We start from the raw sequence: 19,404 nt of genomic DNA, 5'->3' as shown, positions 1-19,404 counted from the left end.
AGAAAAAATCGGTGGACGTGTGCCGATCGGACCGGTAATTGAAAAGCTGAAGAAGTCTGTCAGCGATTCGGCGCAGCCGGGCCAGAGAAAGAGACGAAATAAAGTGCCGCGGAGGATTGAAATTAAAAATTAAGTTTGAAGTTGGGGAGGCACCTCGGAGCCCGCGAAACGTGTTTAAAATGAAAAAAACAATTTCCGGGGGCACGGGTTTTATCCCATTTTCGTTATACACACACACATATGTATATACACGTTGTAGGTATACGTATACGAATAATATACATCGTCACAATATTTTCATTTTTATATTCTTCTCCGGTTTAACCGGCGGCTGTAGTCGTGGCGACTTATTTTTCGTTACTCGACGAGTTTATTTAATTAAAATTCCGTTATTCCGTAACCCCCTCTCACCTTCACCGCTTAAACGATGAACCGAATTCGTATACATATTGCAATGCATGGATGATCCGTATAACTGCGAAAACGAACGAGTAGCGAGTCGTTTAAAAAATTTTTACCACTTGGGAATGTATAATAGACAGTTTGTTATCTACTTTCGTTCCTTAAGTATCGAGTAATATTCTCAGTTTATAAAAGCAGATTGAAATTACGACTTATCGTGTACGATTCGATTGCAGAAAAAATCGAAGATGATGAATTTCGTTCTCAACCTTATCTCTCGCAGTTTGTATATTATAGGTATAATCCAGTGGCGAAATATCGGCATTTATTCTCGTCACGAAACACACGAAAGATTTCGATTCAGTTTCGAATAGCACATGGCCAATGAATATACATACATAATATATATAGTCTAGTTTTAAGTCGGATGTACGGAATTGCCTTGAGAGTAATCTGCAATGTGTGCGGCATCAACTGCGCATCAGCTTCCGAAATTATTCAACGGTTTGTGCAGAGCGAATGTATACTAAATATATCGAAAAATTAAAGGAACCCCCTCGAATTAACCAACCTCAATTAATATCGTCAGGCTTCACGGGATAATAATTTCGGTCGTTACCTCGACGCGGTAGGGTCGATGATTACACATCATCGCGGACTGATTTTGTCAAATTAGAAGAGCGATTAGTCCGAGGCGCGTATTATCTGGTTTGGCCAATGTCAAACCGCGAGTAACCTCATAATCCGTCAGAAAAAAAACGTCGCGTTCTCACAGCTGCCCGATGCTTCAATTCATAACACTTGACAATGATCACTGATCGAGATAATCGCAAAGTTAAGTCTGCCCGCGGATTCGATACATTGCAGATCAGGTTCGATAAATACGTGCTGATAAAAGTTTTCAACTAATTAATACATTAAAAGAGCAAGCGATTTGTCTGTGTAATATTATTTTGTTTTGCTGTTGTTTTTTTTTTTTTCATACAAGAAAATAAACAATGATAATTGTAATTTACAGACACCTTGTTATGGTAGCTGTAAAAACAGGGAGCCTACGTGTATACGTATACATGGGCCCATATTCATGCAACGAGCGAGTGAAAATAAGGTGCGAGAAGGTGCCTCGTAGTGGGTCAAGTGTACAAACACTAATTACACGGGGGTGGTGCAGCTCTTGTCTGTCGTGAACACAGCCGGTGCCGCAACTCTAAAGTAAATTTAAAACTATCCTGCGTCGAAACAGCAGCGTCGTGCTTAAGAGACTCCGTCTGCATTCCGCGTGCAAAGATCTCTGTGAAGGAAACTGTGTTTTTCCTTAGACCGTTTTTAATCTTAAAAAGCTGCAGCGAAGTGGGAAGTCAATTCTGCGATTAAAAAAATATCGAAAATTTAACTTTTTCATTCAATCGTTTGACAATTACTCGCGTTTTGTTTATTTTTCGCACAGAGACACGGAGGGAATTGTCATTCGGAAATGATTCTGTGCGCTGATTCTGTACCATCTAAGGTAAGAAATAATGCGAGTAGAATACGGAAATCAAATCCTGGGATATAAAAGCGGATATTCGTACGTGCGTTCGCGTATTAGGCTGGTTAAGAAAACAATAATTTGCGATTTTCGAATATCGCACCCACTAAAAAGTTTTTACAGGGTAAAAGAAAAGTTCTGACGAAAGATGAGCGTTCTACGTTACGTGGAAGATCACGCTTAGTTGATTTTTCACTTGATTAAGTTTTTTTAAATTCATCAAGAATCATAAATTAAAGTTCTTTTATTGCTTACATCGATCGTAATATCAATTTACGTCACAAAGAAAATCCACACTTGTATTATTAAGGATCCAACTGATTTTTAAGAATTGTATCGAATGATTTTTTCATTGTTAATTCAATCTAATAAAACAGTTATAATTCAACATAAACTTTTAATTTAGGAGAATAAGATTCCCGGATGATACATCGTTGGGTTGTGGATCGTGATCATTGGCTTGAATATAAATGTCAGGAAAGAAACAATGATAGAAGTGCTACAACGTGTTTCTTTACAAATTCAAAAAAAAATGTAAAAAAAAAAAAATTACGAATGAAACGAGCGCGATCTTCCACATAGCGTAGAACGTTCGACTTTTCACAGAATTTTTCTTTCAACCTAAACAAACTTTTTAGTGGGTGCCATAATGGAAAATCCTACCCTAGTTATACATATATAAGGCACGAGCTTCCGATCCGGCGATGAGAAAATAACGAGAATCTCCGCGACTGGAGCGAGAAAAACAGATCCCTCAAAGGTTCATCAATCAAACGAGCTTCGCGGCCAGATGGTCGAGATTACTATCTTGTCTTTCCGAACCCGGGTTAAAGAGTCTCTGGATGAAAATAGTGAGAGTTGGAAAAATGAAAAGAGGAAAAAGATTGAATTAAGAGGGAACCGTTGCACTTTCCGATCTCTTCAGGCCGAGTTAGCCGAGTGGTATTTGGAATCTGAACGCATCTGCGCAACTGCCGGCTGCTGCGTCTGCTTCAAGCGAAACCAACAACTGGAACTACTCGGAGAAAACTTCACGCAGCGTTTTATTCCGACCGGTGTTAAACGTACCGGGATTTTAAATCTCATCTAATTGTAAGATTGAACACAATCTCTTTTCAACCGATTGAAAAGACTCAGGGTAATCCGAATGGAAATCATTATATCATTTCGCTGTCCGATGATGGAAAACTGCCGCAAATCTTGGGAAAAGAATTTCTATAAATTGATCAATTTAGTGTACGTATGAATAAACTGAACCGTCGTTCAAGTCACTGATTTTTTCAATGATTCTGCATAATTCGGCATATCGAAAAGGGCTGAAACTCTCACATAATTCCCGTACGTTGTACAGTTGTGGCTGTTGTTAATGCCTTTCACGTTCAGGCACGAATAAGTAACTTCTTAAGCCATTCTCACTCCGTATCTTCGGAATAATAGACAGTTTAATTGCGTCTGAAAGTGTCGACCCAGTTTTTGAAAATTTCTCACATCTGCAATATCGACTATGTCAGAGCTCCTGCATGTTGTTCGTCGTCCGCAACAGTGACGCGCTGAGAGTTTGAGCGTTGAAACACGTACAGATATATGCACATATTATATATATATATATATAGAACAAGGCGAAGTTTGACGCCTCATAGACCACGAAGACAGGGATGTTTTCCCCTGCCAAAAAGCCTGGGGCGTAATCTGGTACCCGGTGAAAGCTCGAGATCTCGATGCCTTGCGCACAATGGCTATCAAGTTCCTCCCTCCCTCCTTAGTCCGCCTCTTTAGCCGGGCTCCTCGACGTCGCCGATCTTATAGGTAGGTAGTTTCGCACTGTTTTTCACGGTGGAAAATAATTGACGAACGTCGCCGCATGTTAAATTCGCGAATCGAGCGGAGACGCCGTTCTTTCCGGTATTAAATATGCGACGCGGTGAGGAAGAGGAGGATGGAAGTTGGGAAGAGAGGAGGAAGGTGAAGGAGAAGGGAACGGGAACGGATGGACGTGAATCGCGAGCTTAAACTCTGGTACTAATCCCGGCTTTGTCTTTCCGAGCGACTGAATAGCTCCGTCGTATACCTCGGTTGGCTTCAACAAGTGCCGACGCTTACTGTCGTCTTTAATTTTCAAATTTCACCCCACAGCAGACGCCACCGCGACGACTTAGAAAGTCGTGTTTTCTTCCGACGAATAAAGGGTTCCCCTTAATTTCGGCCTGCAGAGAACACAAAGCGAACCGTTGGAAAACCCTTAAATCCGACTCGAGATTCCCTTCTGAAAACGGGTCAGACCGCGTTTCGATCGGCGCCAAGTTGGGCGAATAAAATTGGAGAAATCGAGTTGTATAAGTCAGCGAAAGTACGGCGGCTCTAATTATTCACGCCGGTGCAGAATGAGCGCGGATTTTCTTCTACAACGGCAGTTAGGCAGTTGTTCACAGGAATCGCGCAATTTATAAACAGCTGGTAAAAAGCGGAGATAATCAAGGCGCGGAATTTCCGATTTACAAAATTTGTTAAGCAAATCTACGGTTAATTTCTCGTCCGACGAGATGATTCTTGCAAGCACGTGTCATCGCTAATCCGTCAAGAGCTGCTGGGAAGCCAGGAGGGAAATCACAACGGCGAAATTTTCCCCGACGCGTCACGCGACAATCAAGAAATAGGTTGGCACTCGCTCCGACAAACCACTCGAGGCTTCCTCTCGAGCAGCAAACGGAAACGACATCGGACATTTCACATTCGACTTTCCTCGCCGAACGAATAACCGTGATTTATTGCGATTTAGCTGTAGGAACGAAAGCCGAGGCGATACCACGAAGAAACCGCGGAGATTCTTTGGCTCGTGTCCAGTAGCTGTGATAATAAATTGTTACGCGTTCGGTTCGTGTCCAGTTTCATTTCTGCCCTCGAGACTCTGCTGTTCGGTTAATATTTTAGGCGTACGCTGGGTTAGAAATTTTACGTTAGAATTCTATCGATCCTGCGCAATGAGAAGGAAAATGAAGGGAAAAAAGTGCGTACTTCACTTCACGCTTCTCTCTCGATCATCAATTCGCCATTCGATTATTAGGAAAGAAATTTCGAATCTGTTCTTGATCGAGTGCTTGGCTTTTACTACGCTGAAGCTCCCCGTTCGTTTAATCCAAAGACCATTTTGTCCCCCGTGCGTGATTCCCGTCACCCGGGGGGAGTAAAAACAGCCCGACGATACAGCTGGCTGCACGCTGGTATTCCCGAATGAAAAGAAGAAAAGTAAGAGGAAAAAAAGTCGAAGGCATTTATTCAAGCACTACCTACCGTAATAGGGAGAATGAAGATAAAGGTAACGAGTGAGAAGAAAAAAAATTCTGGGTTGAACGAAAAAATTGCGGGGCGTCTCTTCTGACACGCGGTTTCGGGATAAAGAAAAGAGAAAAAGGAAAAAAAGAGAAGGATGGGAAACGGGAGAGTTAACGAGAAGCGTACATCATTAATTTATCTTAACGGAAAGAAATTACCTACATAACGCGTTGGAGAGAATTACGAGAGTACTGAAATAATTTTTGCCAATTCACCCGCCGCGCGATTTTCCTTTCTACATCATCCGTCGGCATCCCGTGTGCATAAATATAAGGTAAGACGCTCTTAGGCTCTTCGATTCCCGTTTACCACGTTCAATTCGATCGATTCGCCAATTCGCGAAAAGGACGGGATGATCGCCGCCTACGTCGCGGCCAATTACCAAGTGCAAAATTACCGTCAAATTCGATCACGTCTTGCCGGCAAATTCGAAAAGCCATTCCGAACCGGGCCGCCTAGCGGTGTTCCTTCGATTTCATCGACGTAGAGATTACGCCGTAGGTTAGAGGAAAATCTCGTTTCAACCCGAGAAAATGAGTTTCATTCTTCTCACCTCGAAGCTAACCTTCCGACTGCTTACTTACACACAAGGCAACCGCCGTTCAAATAAAGAGTTTTAAACTTAAATTGCCGGCACTTACCAAGGGATCGGCGTTATTTTTTCCCTTAGATAAATCTTATTTTTCATCTGGCGACAAATGGTTTCAACATTGTCTTCAACGTTTCATACTAGGACATGACAGCACGACATGATTTTTCAAAACATCAATTCATTTTAATACTATCTGTTTCGAAGCACGAATTTCCTTCACCTGAGCCGAACAACAGACGGAAAAAATTGACGGTTAGATGATTTATCGAAATCAGAACCGAAGACCGAATCGATCATTTCTTGCACGGAGATCGGAGATAAGATCGATGAAATGATAGATTAGCAGTGAGATTGCGGGCCAGTTCGTTTTCAACTTCCTCCAAAATGTCCCATCTCGATAATCCCTCACTTTTTATCTGATTACCACCGACAATACGCGAAGTTACGAGTATAAAAGGCATGCCCGATTCGCCTCTGCACGCCTTCGTAGTTCCGCCAACGCCATGTACCGTTTCGCAGTTTTGGTCTTGGCCCTTGTCGCCTCCGCTTACGGTACAAAGACAACGAGTGTCCGAAGTGTTCTTCCACCTTCGACCGATCCATCTCGTTTTCTGATAATTTTACCGATTTTTCAGGTGCAAGTATCGCCGACCGTATCGTCGGCGGCACAAACGCCGCAGACGGAGCGTATCCTTACCAAGTTTCGCTGAGGATAAACAACAGCCACTTCTGTGGTGGTTCCATCATCAACCATCGATGGATCCTGACCGCCGCTCACTGCGTAACTTCGTAAGTACGCGTGACAGGAGGAAAAAGTTGTCACGCAGCATTTGCTCTCGATTATCGAGTTCGATTCAAACCCATCGCCTGGTTCGTCTCGGACACGACACCTCAGCTGTGACATTGGACTCATTCCGGTGGTCCTACAGGTACCAATCGAACCCGTCGAGGATCCAAGTTGTCGTCGGAACTAACAAGCTGAACGAAGGTGGCGACGTCTACCAAGCCAGCAGAGCGATACCCCATCCAAGCTACATCTCCCTCTTGATCCGTAACGACGTAGCGCTGATCGAGGTCACGGAAGACATCGTCTACGGAAGTAAAGTCCAGCCGATTCCGTTGCCCGAGGAAGACTTCACGAAGGCCGATTACCCAGCAACGCTTACCGGCTGGGGAAGCACCAGTGTGAGTGTTCAAACGCGTAGAGAACCGAAGTATTCGATTTGACAAGACGGTGATCATGAAATTTACCTGTCGAAAATTACCTGTCTCTTTATCATCACGCAGTTCCCAAGCACCGGGGCTCCGAATGACCTTCAAGAAATCTCCCTGAACATCATCAGCCAGGAAGCCTGCTTGGCCAGAAGCATCCTCACCTCCAGCAGTAACATCTGTACCTTCACCGTCGCCGGGGAAGGTGCCTGCCACGTAAGTCGACCACTCCTATCTCTCATTGTCCTAACAATGCGTCAGGCTTTGAACTTTCCTGTGACCTCGACTTGGCACCTAGATAATTCGTGATCAAATTTCAGGGTGACTCCGGAGGCCCTCTGGTCGCCGATGGAATTCAAGTCGGTATCGTTTCCTGGGGAACTCCCTGCGCCGTTGGCGATCCCGACGTCTTTGCTCGCGTCTGGAGCTTCATTGACTGGATAAACGGATACGTGAACTGACGAGACTAATATCCCATGGATAAATTTGACGCACATACCCACTCTGCACTTGTATAATAAAGAATACGTGTCTCTGAAGGAACAAAAAAAAAGGCAATATAATTATTACACCCAATGAACCTGAAGAGAAATTACTTGTCGAATCGAACAACGCTCACTTCATTCGGCAAATTTTACTGTTATTGTGTTTTTTCGAAATAGGTCGTACGATATGAAAGCACGGAATGTCGAGCGTTGGAGCGTCGAATGAAAGTAGCACATTCATTATGTTTCAAGCTCTAGTTTGTCGGTGGTTTACCACTGAAAAATCCGGTCGTCACGAGTGTCAGTCAGCTAGGAGATTCGCATGTACCATCTAGCCCCAAACTCTCAACTACGCATCGTTGAATGTTTTAATAAGGTGTATATATAGCAGGAAAGCTGAGAATTTAATCACACGAGGAAAATTGTTGCGCATCCATGAGAGAAAAAAAAAGGCGAAGAATTACAAAAAAGAAACAACGAAAAATCTCCAGCAGCTCGATGACTGTAAAAATATTTTTCTCGCGGTAATTCTAGAACGATATTTTCACATTTCACCAATACAAGGTGAAAATTGAAAACGCATAATTTTACGTAATGTATTCTCCTTGAAAGATAACGCCAATAACGCGTATATAAGCTTTATTATTCCAACTCATAACTTCGTGACATGCTAATACTTTACGAGTCTATTCCTGCAGAGGTATAACGGAAACTCGTTATTCCAAAGCACCCCTTAAGAGATCCGAATAATCGGCTTTAAGGTGGAGATAATAAATCAAAAAGTTACAACATCAAATCCAGCGCGAATACACGGGGGAAAAATAACGGTCAGAAAGATTTTAACGCAGGGCTCCCCGACGGGCGGCACTTAATATAACCGCTAATTTAGGAAGAGCTGATCCGCCAAAGTTTCGAGAATCAGCTGGTGCAAACAGTCGGTGTGAGACGGTCGGTTAAGCGACGAGACTTCCTCGATCCTGCGACGATTATAAATTCCGCCAAGCTGAGACGAGGAGAGTGTGTAACGACGACTTGATCGATATCGGAAGCAAAACAGAGCGTAAAATATGTTGTTTTTTCTCTCGGAAATGGCAATTTCGCGTTACTCGTGCATCGGCTGTACGTATTAGGAAGAGAAAAGTGAAAGAGAGAATTTTTCTGGCTGGTATCCAAAAGGTTACATACATTATCGTCGGTGATAAATTGTTGCGTGTGTTTGCACTGTTCCTTTCCCGTTATTCCCAGGGTGGTTTTCGGTTATTTCCGCCCCATTCTCGGCGTGGCGTATGAAGAATACCGTCATTACAGTCCCGTCGGAAGATTTTCAGTCAGCCTAGCGGAAATTCTCCCTTCGGGGCAAATCCTTCCATCAGAATATATAAAGATCGAAAATTCGTGTCCCGCGTTATGCTTATAAATATTTTTCACGCTGAGAAATAAAGCGGAATACCAGCGTCACACTCCCTTGTTTTCAATGGAAATTCTAGCCCTCGGTAACACGAAAAAAGACCCAAACTTGGTCTCATCTCACACTCGGTGTATCACTTCCAGCAGAAACGTTTCGCCGACTCTTTTTCCTACCACATTTGACGATGTCAGTCGGTAGTAAAGACGAACGAGAGTCACTCGATCACTTGATTTGATCACTGATCCTCTCCTCTCTTCTCCCCGAGTCGTGTGGGTAACGTGAATTAGATCCACTTCGCGGCTACAGACGAATTAAAAAGACGAGAGGCTTAACTGCGCGGCCGAAGAAATAAGGGAAAGGGGTAAATCTCTATCTATTCAACTAGATTCAACGATTAGGCCAAAAGCTCGAGGATCAGAGGAAAGAGAGAAGAAGGTTTGCTCAGATCGAATTTGATATCGAGATCCCCGATACCCTCCTGGATTTCTATTACCTACCACTTATGGCTCCTCGCCACCGTTCGAAAGGGTCCGACGAAAACAGAGCCGCCGCTTATCTTCTCTTTATTTATCTGTGCAGCTTTTTTCGAACGGCGGTAAACGACGGGTATGGGAAACTCATTTCCGGAGAATAAAGTAGTATCCGCCTTCTTCTAAGCTCTGGCCGGTCGGGCGTTTATCGGTAAACTGATCAGCCTGCTATATCCCGAAACTGTGATTCCGTCATCGCGAAAGCTTCAAGCTCAAATTACCGGTCCCGACAACAATTTGACGGGCCGTTGAAGAACGCGTATTTCCAATCGATCGATACCCCACGTGATTCGACATAATTTCTGTTTACCATTTTTGTCTCGTGAAAGCGTTTGCGATTCTAGTAAAAATTACTTTGCACATCGTTATATCTCCGCGTAATGATTGCTAATTATAAAGCACCGAGCAGAAGATCGAATCCCGATCGACAAGTCTTCAAGAAGATAGATTAAATATGTATAAACGACAGGTCGATGGGATCGCGATCAAAATTCGCGTTCGATACCATCAAAGATTGATAAAAGCCACTTGATTTCAGTCTATCGCAAAAGCGCTCCTATATCTGATCATTTTCGGAAGAATGACACTATAAAAGTTGGATTCGATGACCGTATCTGGTAATTAATTCCTTGCATCATGCACCGCTTCGTTCTTATAATCTTGGCCCTCGCAGCCTCGACGGCTTACGGTAAGAAACGAACGAATCTTCAACGTCCGCTAATTCCCACACCGAAATGCTAGAAAATTTGTTTGATCTCTCGTAAACAGACCGAAAAAATTCGCGGCAATAATTATTCGAATTCTGCACAGGCGGCAGTATCGGAGGCCGCATCGTGGGCGGATCAAACGCGGTGGACGGTGCCTATCCCTACCAAGTATCTCTGAGGAATGTTAGAACCGGACAACACTTCTGCGGCGGTTCAATCATCAACCGAAAATGGATCTTGACCGCCGCTCACTGCGTCACGACGTGAGTTTCACTCGAATTTCGAATCGTTACAGGATAAACCCACACTTGCTATCCGCGATCGATGTACGATTTCCGCCAATTTCGCGACTAAAATCCGGCAATCGGCAAGTTTCTAACAGAAGTTTCCAGAACACTTGATATACTTCGTTGATTAAAAGCTAGTCATCGCGTATATCAAAGCACTTCTGCACCACTTGCGGACGTGACCTTCGATCGCGTGTATCGAAGATGGCCACAAGTGGTAGCTAGACCAAGGTGACCAGGACCTTGTGCAGGATTACTGACCAGCAATTAACTTTTTTCGCAATCCAGCTACCAGTACATCCCAGTGCTGATGTCAGCTGTGGTTGGAACGAACACCCTTGACCAGGGCGGCCTCTCGTACCTAGCCAGAAGCGTGATCGTCCACCCGGAATACAATGCGCTCCTGATCCGCAACGACATCGCGCTGGTCGAACTAGGTCTCAGTCTCATCTACACGGCGAAAATTCGTCCGATTTTACTGCCCACGGAGGACTTCACCAAGGCCAACTACCCCGCGGTACTGACCGGATGGGGAACCGACGGAGTAAGTAGTCTTGAGCCGAGCCAGTCTCTCCCTGATTCGATCCACTTTCTCCCCACCGTCCTTCCAATGTAGAAGCAAATGGTACCTCGTGTGCTTCATTCACCGCGTACTCACATGCTGGACCATTGCCAACCGTGGGAATTGATCGTCGAAACATGCACGAATCCTGTGTCGCATTATAATCGCCTTTCAACTGGTGGCGGTTGTACCGTGGAAACGGTACCGAGGCCCCCGAGGTGCTTAACGGAGAAGAAGGAAAAATGATTACCTATCGATTGATCGCGGAAGTTATATGTTACATGTACCTACTCGGCTTTACGGAGCGCGAAACGTGGACTGATGTCTCGATATATGACCCGTATTTTCTTTGTCTTTACCACAGTACCCTGGGACCGTTCCCAACGAACTTCAGCAGATCGTTCTGAACGTTATCGACCAGCGTTGGTGTTTGTCCAGAAGCTTCAGAACCACGGATGCGAATATCTGCACGCTCACCGACGTTGGAGAAGGAGCTTGCCACGTTTGTCTTTTCCACCTTATTTATTCGTTGCAATTTCTTACTACTCGTGCCTTCGACTGTTATTTCTGATTTGCAATTGCTTTCAGGGTGACTCTGGTGGTCCCCTCGTCGCTGATGGTGTACAAATCGGAGTTGTCTCATGGGGAACACCCTGCGCCCTCGGTGAACCTGACGTCTTCACTCGCGTATGGAGTTTCATTGACTGGATCACTGAACATATCAGCGAATAAGAACTGCCACGCTTGTTCGATGGAAAAGATGTTGTTTTTGTTTTTAAAAAACCAGGCCAAAACAAATCCTCTGGATTCTAATAAACAATTTCAAAAACATTGTTCCGTTTTGTCTCTTATTGTCCCGAGTTCACAATGAAAAATCTCGATCAATGTCCTGGAGAAAATATCACACCAGCACCACGAACTTAAACCGGTTTTCGCAACATCGACAAAAATATTAGTAAACGTGACTTTTCCTCTGAATGTAACCGATCTTCTTAGTTACTCGACTTTGTAGTGTAAAATCGTAAGTAACGAAAAAGGAGCATAAAAGTTCTGATCCTCAGCAGACGTTTGGAGGAATTGAACGTTTATCACGATTTAGCTCATCATGAATTCCGATACGATTTTAACCAGACGAAGAAAACGGAAATTCGAAAGTATGTACGAAATCATTAATGTGTATAATGTAATACGCACAGTATGCTCTTAAGTCATGCTGTACAAGTGGGCATGAATAATAGTTCAAAGAATTAGTTAATGATAGAACAACGCCGTAGATATAAACGCCGTGGCACAGCTGTGTTCACAATGACCTGCAAAATTGTCATTTAGGGATGAAAATATACAGAATAAACGTGATATTGGAGGCACGTTTAAATAATTCATTACTTTTATAATTACATTGAAGCCTCCACCATGCCGGGACGTTCAGAATTACCCTAGTAATGAAGAATTGCAAAGGCTGTTGCTCCCCTTGAGTGAATTTTCATTTACTTAAGGGAACTTCCGAGTTAACTCATTTCGCTCCTCCCCAAATATGGGTTCTAAGAGAGACGAATGAGATGAGAGACTCGAACTGGTAAACGTGACCGTTACTCGAATATTTATTCCGCAATTAACGAAACAAGATTTGATGTGAAAGGCCAATTTTGATGTAAGGTAAATGGGTTCAAAAGTTTCAACTTCAAGTTGCAACTTCAAAACGTATTGTTCAAATTTCGCATATAAAATATTACTTTTCTCATTCTTAAATATGATATCAGTCGTTTTAAATAATTATGTAAGTATCAATAAATCATGTTCAATTTATTTTAGATTTGTAACAATCTAAAAATAGAGAGAGTGGATCGACATTTGGAACTTTTCGATCCGTAATTATACCTTAAAGGCGATAATCGACCTAACTTCAGGTATCTACACACGTATCTGATGATACATGGTGCGGAAAAGATATGGAAAAACTAAATCTCGGATACTTTTATTTAGATATTTCTCAACACTGAACAAAAACACGTGTATAAACCTATTACGGCTAAAATTGGTTACATTCGCGCTTTCATTTCTGCAGCGATATGCTTAGCAAAAGTCCGAGATGTCTTTCCAAAGTCCAATTAAATCCCAATCGATCCCACTTGAATGACTAAACGAAATTAGATAGGAAGAGATGCGTTAATCGATCCACGTAACAGTACGTGAGAGATAAAGCAGGAACGTGATAAAATACACGATTTTAGTCCCCTTGACTTCATCTACCTCCATCAACGATAAATTGCTATCAGATTGCCCTTTAAAAATTATACTATAAAAGTGGCAGTCCGAATCAAATGCTGTTAATTCGCAACGCCATGTTTCGTTTCGTCGTTTTGGTATTGGCCCTCGCAGCCTCCGCACACGGTAAGAGAATTGATTCAAAACCTTTCAGCGTTAAGTATCACATGCGCAAAAGCTTTTCCTGAATACAAATTCCATTCGCCAATTCTCAGGCGCCGGTCTGACCGATCGTATCATCGCCGGACTTCCAGCGGATGAAGGAGAATATCCTTACACCGTTTCGCTCAGAAGTTACAACAGACACTTCTGCGGAGGTTCGATCGTCAGCAATCGGTGGATAATGACCGCTGCCCACTGCTTATCCGGGTAAGTACCTAAACTGTCTCTGTGAATTGACATTGAACTTGTATCACCGGTATTTCCGTTACATTCCTTCAGGATCCAGCCATCCCAGATCACCGTGGTCGCTGGTACGAACAGACTTGACTCTGGCGGTGAATTCTACCAGGCCATTAGAACCGTAATCAATCCCAACTGGAACTCTGTACTCGACCGTAACGATATCGCATTAATCGAAGTCAGCCGAGACATAGTTTTCGGAGATAAAGTTCAGCCGATCGCTCTGCCCACCGAAGATTTCAACGAGGTCGGTTACTGGGCTGAGTTGAGCGGATGGGGAAGCGTTAGAGTAAGTCAAGTTGTGTCAATCTCGACGGCCGGTCTAACAGAAGAATGACAATTGAGTTGAAAATTCGTGAGATCTTTCTGATGTAAATCGGTAACAATTTTCAGCTGATTCCGCCAGTAGCGAAGAACGAGCTCCAATACGCTTTCCTGCCAATCATGGACCAGGCAGAGTGTTTGAGTAGAAGCATCAAGATAACGAATTCCAACATATGCACGTCCACACGGACTGGACAAGGCGCTTGCTACGTATGTTAATCTTTAGCGTTACAGATTTGCTTTCAATTTTTAGTAAGTCTTCTTTTCCTCCGCTGGGTGTCTAAACTAGAGCAAAAATTTACAGGGAGACTCCGGCAACCCTCTCGTCGCCGAAGGCGTTCAAATCGGCATCGTTTCCTGGGGAAGTCCTCTTTGCGCCATTGGTCAACCTGACGTCCATACTCGCGTCTGGAGCTTCGTGGATTGGATCAACGAAACCATAAACTAATAAAACTTGGGGGAATCCAAATACCGAGTGGTGTAAAAGCACCAAGAGCTGCTAGCTAACTGTCACGTTGCATTAAAGAAATCTTCAAAATAATTAACCCAATCGTGAATTCATTTCATCCCGACATCTCAACAATTAACAAGCTCGCTTTCTTCAAGTGGAAAGCTTTTACAACTTCCGGTGTCATCGGCAACCGTACGGCGAAAGAATTTTCCATCGTAATACCGTTATTTGCTTGGTTCAAATTGAAGTCGAGCACCCTCTTATACCTTGAATAGTCTACGTTTCCATCTATCACGATCAAAGTTTCACTAACAGACCACACACTGGATTCTTCTGACGTATTGCAGGCTTCGTGCACAATACATTTGTTCGGATCGATCAACATAACCCAAATACACTCGGGGACTTGACCTTTCTTACTCATTTATCGTAAAATATTCCATCACTTAGAGTTACTCCACTTTCCATGCCCCAGTGAACAACAGACTCCGGCTTTAACTATTCGTCATTGATTCGATCACCTGGAAATAACCACGATGAAAATTCGAGAAAATGAAGAGGATGGCTAATGAAGATGAGGTATCGATCATTTATCTCCGCAAAAGGGGATGCCTACGTTATTGTTTAGGGCGGAGGATGATTAAGCACTCGCTGAGCAATTCACTTTGCATCATTCACGGATAACAAACGCGGCTTATGTCATCGCCTAGAGTTTGAAGAGTATTTAAAATATTCCTTTCATCTGTTCTTTCACTTGCCTTCTAACTTTGAATCATCAAAATTTTACGTGATAAAATATCATATGTATACAATTCAACCGTAAACGACATAGAAACAAAGAGTCCACCAATGAATCCAGCTGTAACCAGAAACATTTCCATGGATCGAAAGATCTCCGGAGATGATCGATAACTATCAGTCGACATATTTCGAAAGATTAATTAATCATGCACGCGATACGAAGAGAGTCAATCATATTTACAGACATTTGTCAGACAGGCATAACTTGAAAAGTAGATAAAGTGTTCAACTTACGCCACGCGGTCCGCATTTGTATTAAATCTGTTATCAATCAGGATTTATCTGATCAATAAGCGCTAATGAAGCAAAGTTTAAAAGCCGAAATTTGCATCAGTCTTTACTACACTGGACACGATGTACCGTTCCCTAGTCCTGCTCTTGGCTGTGGCCGCTTCCGCTTACGGTAGGAAAAGAACCTTTGTATACTTTTAATCAAACGCTTCTCGCAGACGGTGTATAATATTTACTTTAAAATACTTGGCCTCGACGCCTTGGCGATAACATCAACAATCGAATTCCAGGCGGTAGTGTTGGCGAGCGTATCGTCGGCGGAACAGACGCCCCCGACGGAGCTTATCCTTACCAAGTCTCTCTGCAGACTCTCCTCAGTGGACACTTCTGCGGAGGTTCAATAATCAACGCACGATGGATCCTCACCGCCGCCCACTGCGTTATGAGGTAGGTGAATCAAAACACAACGATTGATCGCCGAGCCAAACGCTTCGGGGTCCAAACAGGATCGGCAACTATTCAATTTCGTTATTCTGTTGCCGAAAAGTTACCAGCTATGGCCAGGCATGGTTCGAGTCCGCGTTGGCACCAACGACCGCCGCTCTGGTGGTTCCATCTACATCGCAAGAAGAGTTCTGATCAACCCTGACTATTCCGCATCAGATTTCCGCAGCGACGTTGCCTTGATCCGACTCACCAGTAGCATCACTTTTACCGAAAAAGTCCAGCCAATCGCTTTGCCCACAGAAGATTTCACCAAGGTCAACTATCCCGCAGTGCTGACCGGTTGGGGAAGCATCGCCGTAAGTCTGCAACAGATATCTCGAAGTTGACAGTCTTTGAACCGTAAGATAAGATATTGAATAAGGAGAATCGTCAATCCCAAGTCACGCCGAATATTCCTCTTGCAGTTTCCAAGCGGCAGCAGTCCCAGACGCCTCCAGCACATCACCCTGAACATAATCGACCAGGAAGCGTGTTTGGCCAGAGACTGGAGAACCTCGGAAAGCAACATCTGCACGCTTACGGTAGCCGGAGAGGGCGCCTGTCACGTGAGTATATTTTCACTTTCTCTTCTGCTCTACCTCGGACCGCTTAAAAATCGAGACAACTTCTCCTGACAGGGGGATTCGGGCGGTCCGCTAGTCGCCGACGGAGTCCAGGTTGGAATCGTTTCATGGGGAACACCATGCGCGGTTGGTGAACCGGACGTATTTGCCCGCGTCTGGAGCTTCATCGACTGGATAAACGAAAACGTGAACTGACGCGGTGCCGACCCAGAAAAAGTGACGGTGTTCGCTTGGAGTTACACCAAAGTGCAATTTTCTGGTTTAAACAAATAAATCCGTAACCCATACGACTTATCCAACGTTCTGTGTTGTTTTTACTATATTCGACTGCGATTTGATGAGAAATGGCGAAGCCGAAGTGGTCGATAGGTTTATAAAACTATCCTCCGTTTCACCGCGATTCTTCCTACATTCGGCAATCCTCTTTCGGTCCCTCAGACCTCTCCTACAAGCTTCGGTCTCCCGTTACACCTCCAGAGTTTCACTTACAGAACAAACATTTCCCATCGAGTAATATACTGCGGCAGCTCGCAGTAATCGCGTCGATCAAGGGCATGGGCCGGGAAGCAATCAAAAGCTGACCAGGAATTCGACCTTTTTCACTTGGCCATTTGTTTAAATCCGTCGTTATTCACCCGCCGCCTGGTTCGTAACCCAGGCATTTATCTAACCGCAGTTGAATGGAGAAGAGTTATATGTATATATGGGGCACTCCGTACGAAACCGACCAACCCGGGAACCCGGCCATTTTTGATTTTTTTGAAAACTTTTTATTTTTTTTTTTTGTCCCTACTGAAAGCAGTCTTTCGAAATTTTGCTTGATTTTTGTCTCAACCCGTCCAACACTAAAAATATTTCAAAATTTCATAATAGTTCGCACAATTTTATTTTTAAATGCTCACGGCTGTTTCAAAAACATGTATCAATATAAAATGCTATGTTTTTTTTTCCTTACTGATTCTCAAAAAAAAATTTCAGATTCGAATAGTCGCTGCCTGGGTTTAAGCAGCGAATTGCTCAAAAGAACAGCTCGAGTTTATCGCAACAGCAATTACGGAACTGTGACAACGTTTTATGGTGGTGCACATGAACTTGGAAATCGAATATTGGTAGAATGTGGGAAAGAGTCCAGCACGGATTTGCAAGGAAGTTATTTACCACCATCTTGTCTTTCGTAAGTTATTGGGAAAGAACATCGAGAGAAAACATTGATCGAACGATAGAAATTATCAATTCGAGTTTGTCAAGAGATCTACTCGAGCATTATCAATATATGTGTTCAGCCGGTGACGGTTGTGTAGTTTTTAATAGACTAACACAAGAATTAATTTTCTGTAATCGCGTATCAAACGTAACCTCTCAAGAGGCCAAAATAAGTCTGTGGCTATGACAAATTCTTGCTAGATATCGCGCAGATGACAAACTCGAATTATCCACTGCGAAATCGATCATTTCCACGATTACGCGCGTCGATCAGTTAATCCTCAATAACATAATTAAGCACGTCTTGACTTATCTTTGCATTACTGGTAATCTTTGAGCAAGCAAATTAAATACGTTGTATATACATTGTGTCAACCGATCGATGTCGACAGACCAGAAATAGACGCTACGCAAGTTTTCATTTAGTATCGTCGTGTATTAATACCGTTTAATTGAACATCGTAATGAAAAACTTCAATAAAAGTGCTCGGGCTTGTGGTAAACTTTACCCGTCATCCGATGATGTACGATAATTTGAAATATATTTGATTGCAGGTTCGTTAGAACTTTTTTAATCGATCACCAATGCAGAGAAAGGGACTTAATTCCGAACTAAATCACTTTTTCCCCCAATCACTCGAGCGATCAAAAATATACTATATCAAATAAGCGATAGAAAGAGAAAATCGAAAGGAAACCTGTCGGTTTCATAAATTATACCTCTCTTAAGATAAGAGAAAAAAAAAAACCGGACAAGTTTTCGCAGAGGAAGAAGATGAAGAAAAAAACACAAGTTGTATTCGATTCAACGATCATGTAGTGAAAAATAAAAAATAAAAAAATCATCCATTTAGATAAGAAACATCCGTTAAGAAAATCACTTTTTCCCGGTTCTCCGATGACTCGTTATTTATACGAGAGAGCGACATCTCCATATTCAAGCGATGACTGATAAACTCGAGATGGAAAATATAAGGTCCATAGAAAGAGCGCGTCTATTCGCTCGTGACTGATTGTCTCAAATTTCCTGTCGTATATTCAAGATCCTTTGATAAATCGAACGGCGAAGAGCAAAATCTCTTCGTGCTTTCTAAGAGCTGAAAAATTTATGTAAAAATTCAAAGCGTCAAGGTACGCATACACACACCTTAATTCGTATCGCACATAACGCATTTACACCCTTGCAATACCGAAATCGAAACAGTTCGCGGACTGAAATTCCTTTGGCTAATCAAAGAGAACGGAAACAAACCAGAGATTTATCTTACCTGAAAGAAATATATGAAAATAAAATTTCAGACATTGATTGCTGTCTGTCAGAGAAAGAGCAAAAACAACAGAAATCTCATTATCAGCGATCGCTAGGTGAAAAAAAAAAAAAAAAAAAAAGGAAAAAATCATCTCTAATTATTTCTACTGCGATAAATTAGAGTTGGCAAATAGCCATCGACTCCATTTGATCGGATATAAGCTGCCGGCATACGCAGAACAGTAGGGTAGGTATGCGATCGGAACGACGTACCATAAAGCTTTTACAGAGTTTGCTGTAACGGCGAGATTACCTTCAAAAGTAGCCCGCAAGTCTATTTCCGTTAACTTTTTATCTCGAAATTA

General features: G+C 43.0%; 4 protein-coding genes across 7 annotated transcripts in view; 3 read left to right on the top strand and 1 right to left on the bottom strand.

Moving 5' to 3' along the window:
* Window positions 1-19,404, bottom strand: part of LOC124221410 (uncharacterized) — a 99,871-nt gene that overhangs the window by 49,368 nt on the left and 31,099 nt on the right. The gene's annotated exons all lie outside the window — the stretch shown is intronic.
* On the top strand, window positions 6,313-11,874 carry LOC124221413 (transmembrane protease serine 9-like). Its single transcript, XM_046631392.2, has 10 exons — window positions 6,313-6,404; window positions 6,488-6,641; window positions 6,782-7,037; window positions 7,140-7,280; window positions 7,385-7,522; window positions 10,109-10,175; window positions 10,298-10,457; window positions 10,770-11,025; window positions 11,408-11,545; window positions 11,632-11,874. Exons 1-10 carry the CDS (start codon window positions 6,356-6,358, stop codon window positions 11,773-11,775), a joined length of 1,503 nt encoding a protein of 500 aa, XP_046487348.2. The 5' UTR covers window positions 6,313-6,355; the 3' UTR covers window positions 11,776-11,874.
* LOC124221412 (chymotrypsin-2-like) lies at window positions 13,348-14,575 on the top strand. The gene is made up of 5 exons (XM_046631390.1): window positions 13,348-13,434; window positions 13,524-13,677; window positions 13,750-13,999; window positions 14,104-14,244; window positions 14,339-14,575. The coding sequence occupies exons 1-5, from the start codon at window positions 13,365-13,367 to the stop codon at window positions 14,480-14,482; spliced, it is 759 nt and encodes a 252-aa protein (XP_046487346.1). The 5' UTR covers window positions 13,348-13,364; the 3' UTR covers window positions 14,483-14,575.
* On the top strand, window positions 15,598-16,886 carry LOC124221414 (chymotrypsin-2-like). Its single transcript, XM_046631393.1, has 5 exons — window positions 15,598-15,689; window positions 15,808-15,964; window positions 16,065-16,320; window positions 16,429-16,569; window positions 16,642-16,886. Exons 1-5 carry the CDS (start codon window positions 15,641-15,643, stop codon window positions 16,780-16,782), a joined length of 744 nt encoding a protein of 247 aa, XP_046487349.1. The 5' UTR covers window positions 15,598-15,640; the 3' UTR covers window positions 16,783-16,886.

The sequence above is a fragment of the Neodiprion pinetum genome, chromosome 6 (genome assembly GCF_021155775.2).
Source record: "Neodiprion pinetum isolate iyNeoPine1 chromosome 6, iyNeoPine1.2, whole genome shotgun sequence".
NCBI classification, from domain to species: domain Eukaryota; kingdom Metazoa; phylum Arthropoda; class Insecta; order Hymenoptera; family Diprionidae; genus Neodiprion; species Neodiprion pinetum.
The sequence above is the reverse complement of the archived record's forward strand: the minus strand, read 5'-3'. Positions and strand labels throughout refer to the sequence as shown.

Excerpts from the sequence above, each read along its gene's own strand:
- LOC124221414 (XM_046631393.1), top strand. The coding sequence starts at position 15,641 with ATGTACCGTTCCCTAGTCCTGCTCTTGGCTGTGGCCGCTTCCGCTTAC. Across the intron at positions 15,965-16,064 it reads GCCGCCCACTGCGTTATGAG|TTACCAGCTATGGCCAGGCA; the intron begins GTAGGTGAATCA and ends GTTGCCGAAAAG. Across the intron at positions 16,570-16,641 it reads CCGGAGAGGGCGCCTGTCAC|GGGGATTCGGGCGGTCCGCT; the intron begins GTGAGTATATTT and ends TTCTCCTGACAG.
- LOC124221413 (XM_046631392.2), top strand. The coding sequence starts at position 6,356 with ATGTACCGTTTCGCAGTTTTGGTCTTGGCCCTTGTCGCCTCCGCTTAC. Across the intron at positions 6,642-6,781 it reads GCCGCTCACTGCGTAACTTC|GTACCAATCGAACCCGTCGA; the intron begins GTAAGTACGCGT and ends GTGGTCCTACAG. Across the intron at positions 7,523-10,108 it reads GGATAAACGGATACGTGAAC|TTAATTCCTTGCATCATGCA; the intron begins TGACGAGACTAA and ends CGTATCTGGTAA.
- LOC124221412 (XM_046631390.1), top strand. The coding sequence starts at position 13,365 with ATGCTGTTAATTCGCAACGCCATGTTTCGTTTCGTCGTTTTGGTATTG. Across the intron at positions 13,678-13,749 it reads GCTGCCCACTGCTTATCCGG|GATCCAGCCATCCCAGATCA; the intron begins GTAAGTACCTAA and ends ACATTCCTTCAG. Across the intron at positions 14,000-14,103 it reads GCGGATGGGGAAGCGTTAGA|CTGATTCCGCCAGTAGCGAA; the intron begins GTAAGTCAAGTT and ends AACAATTTTCAG.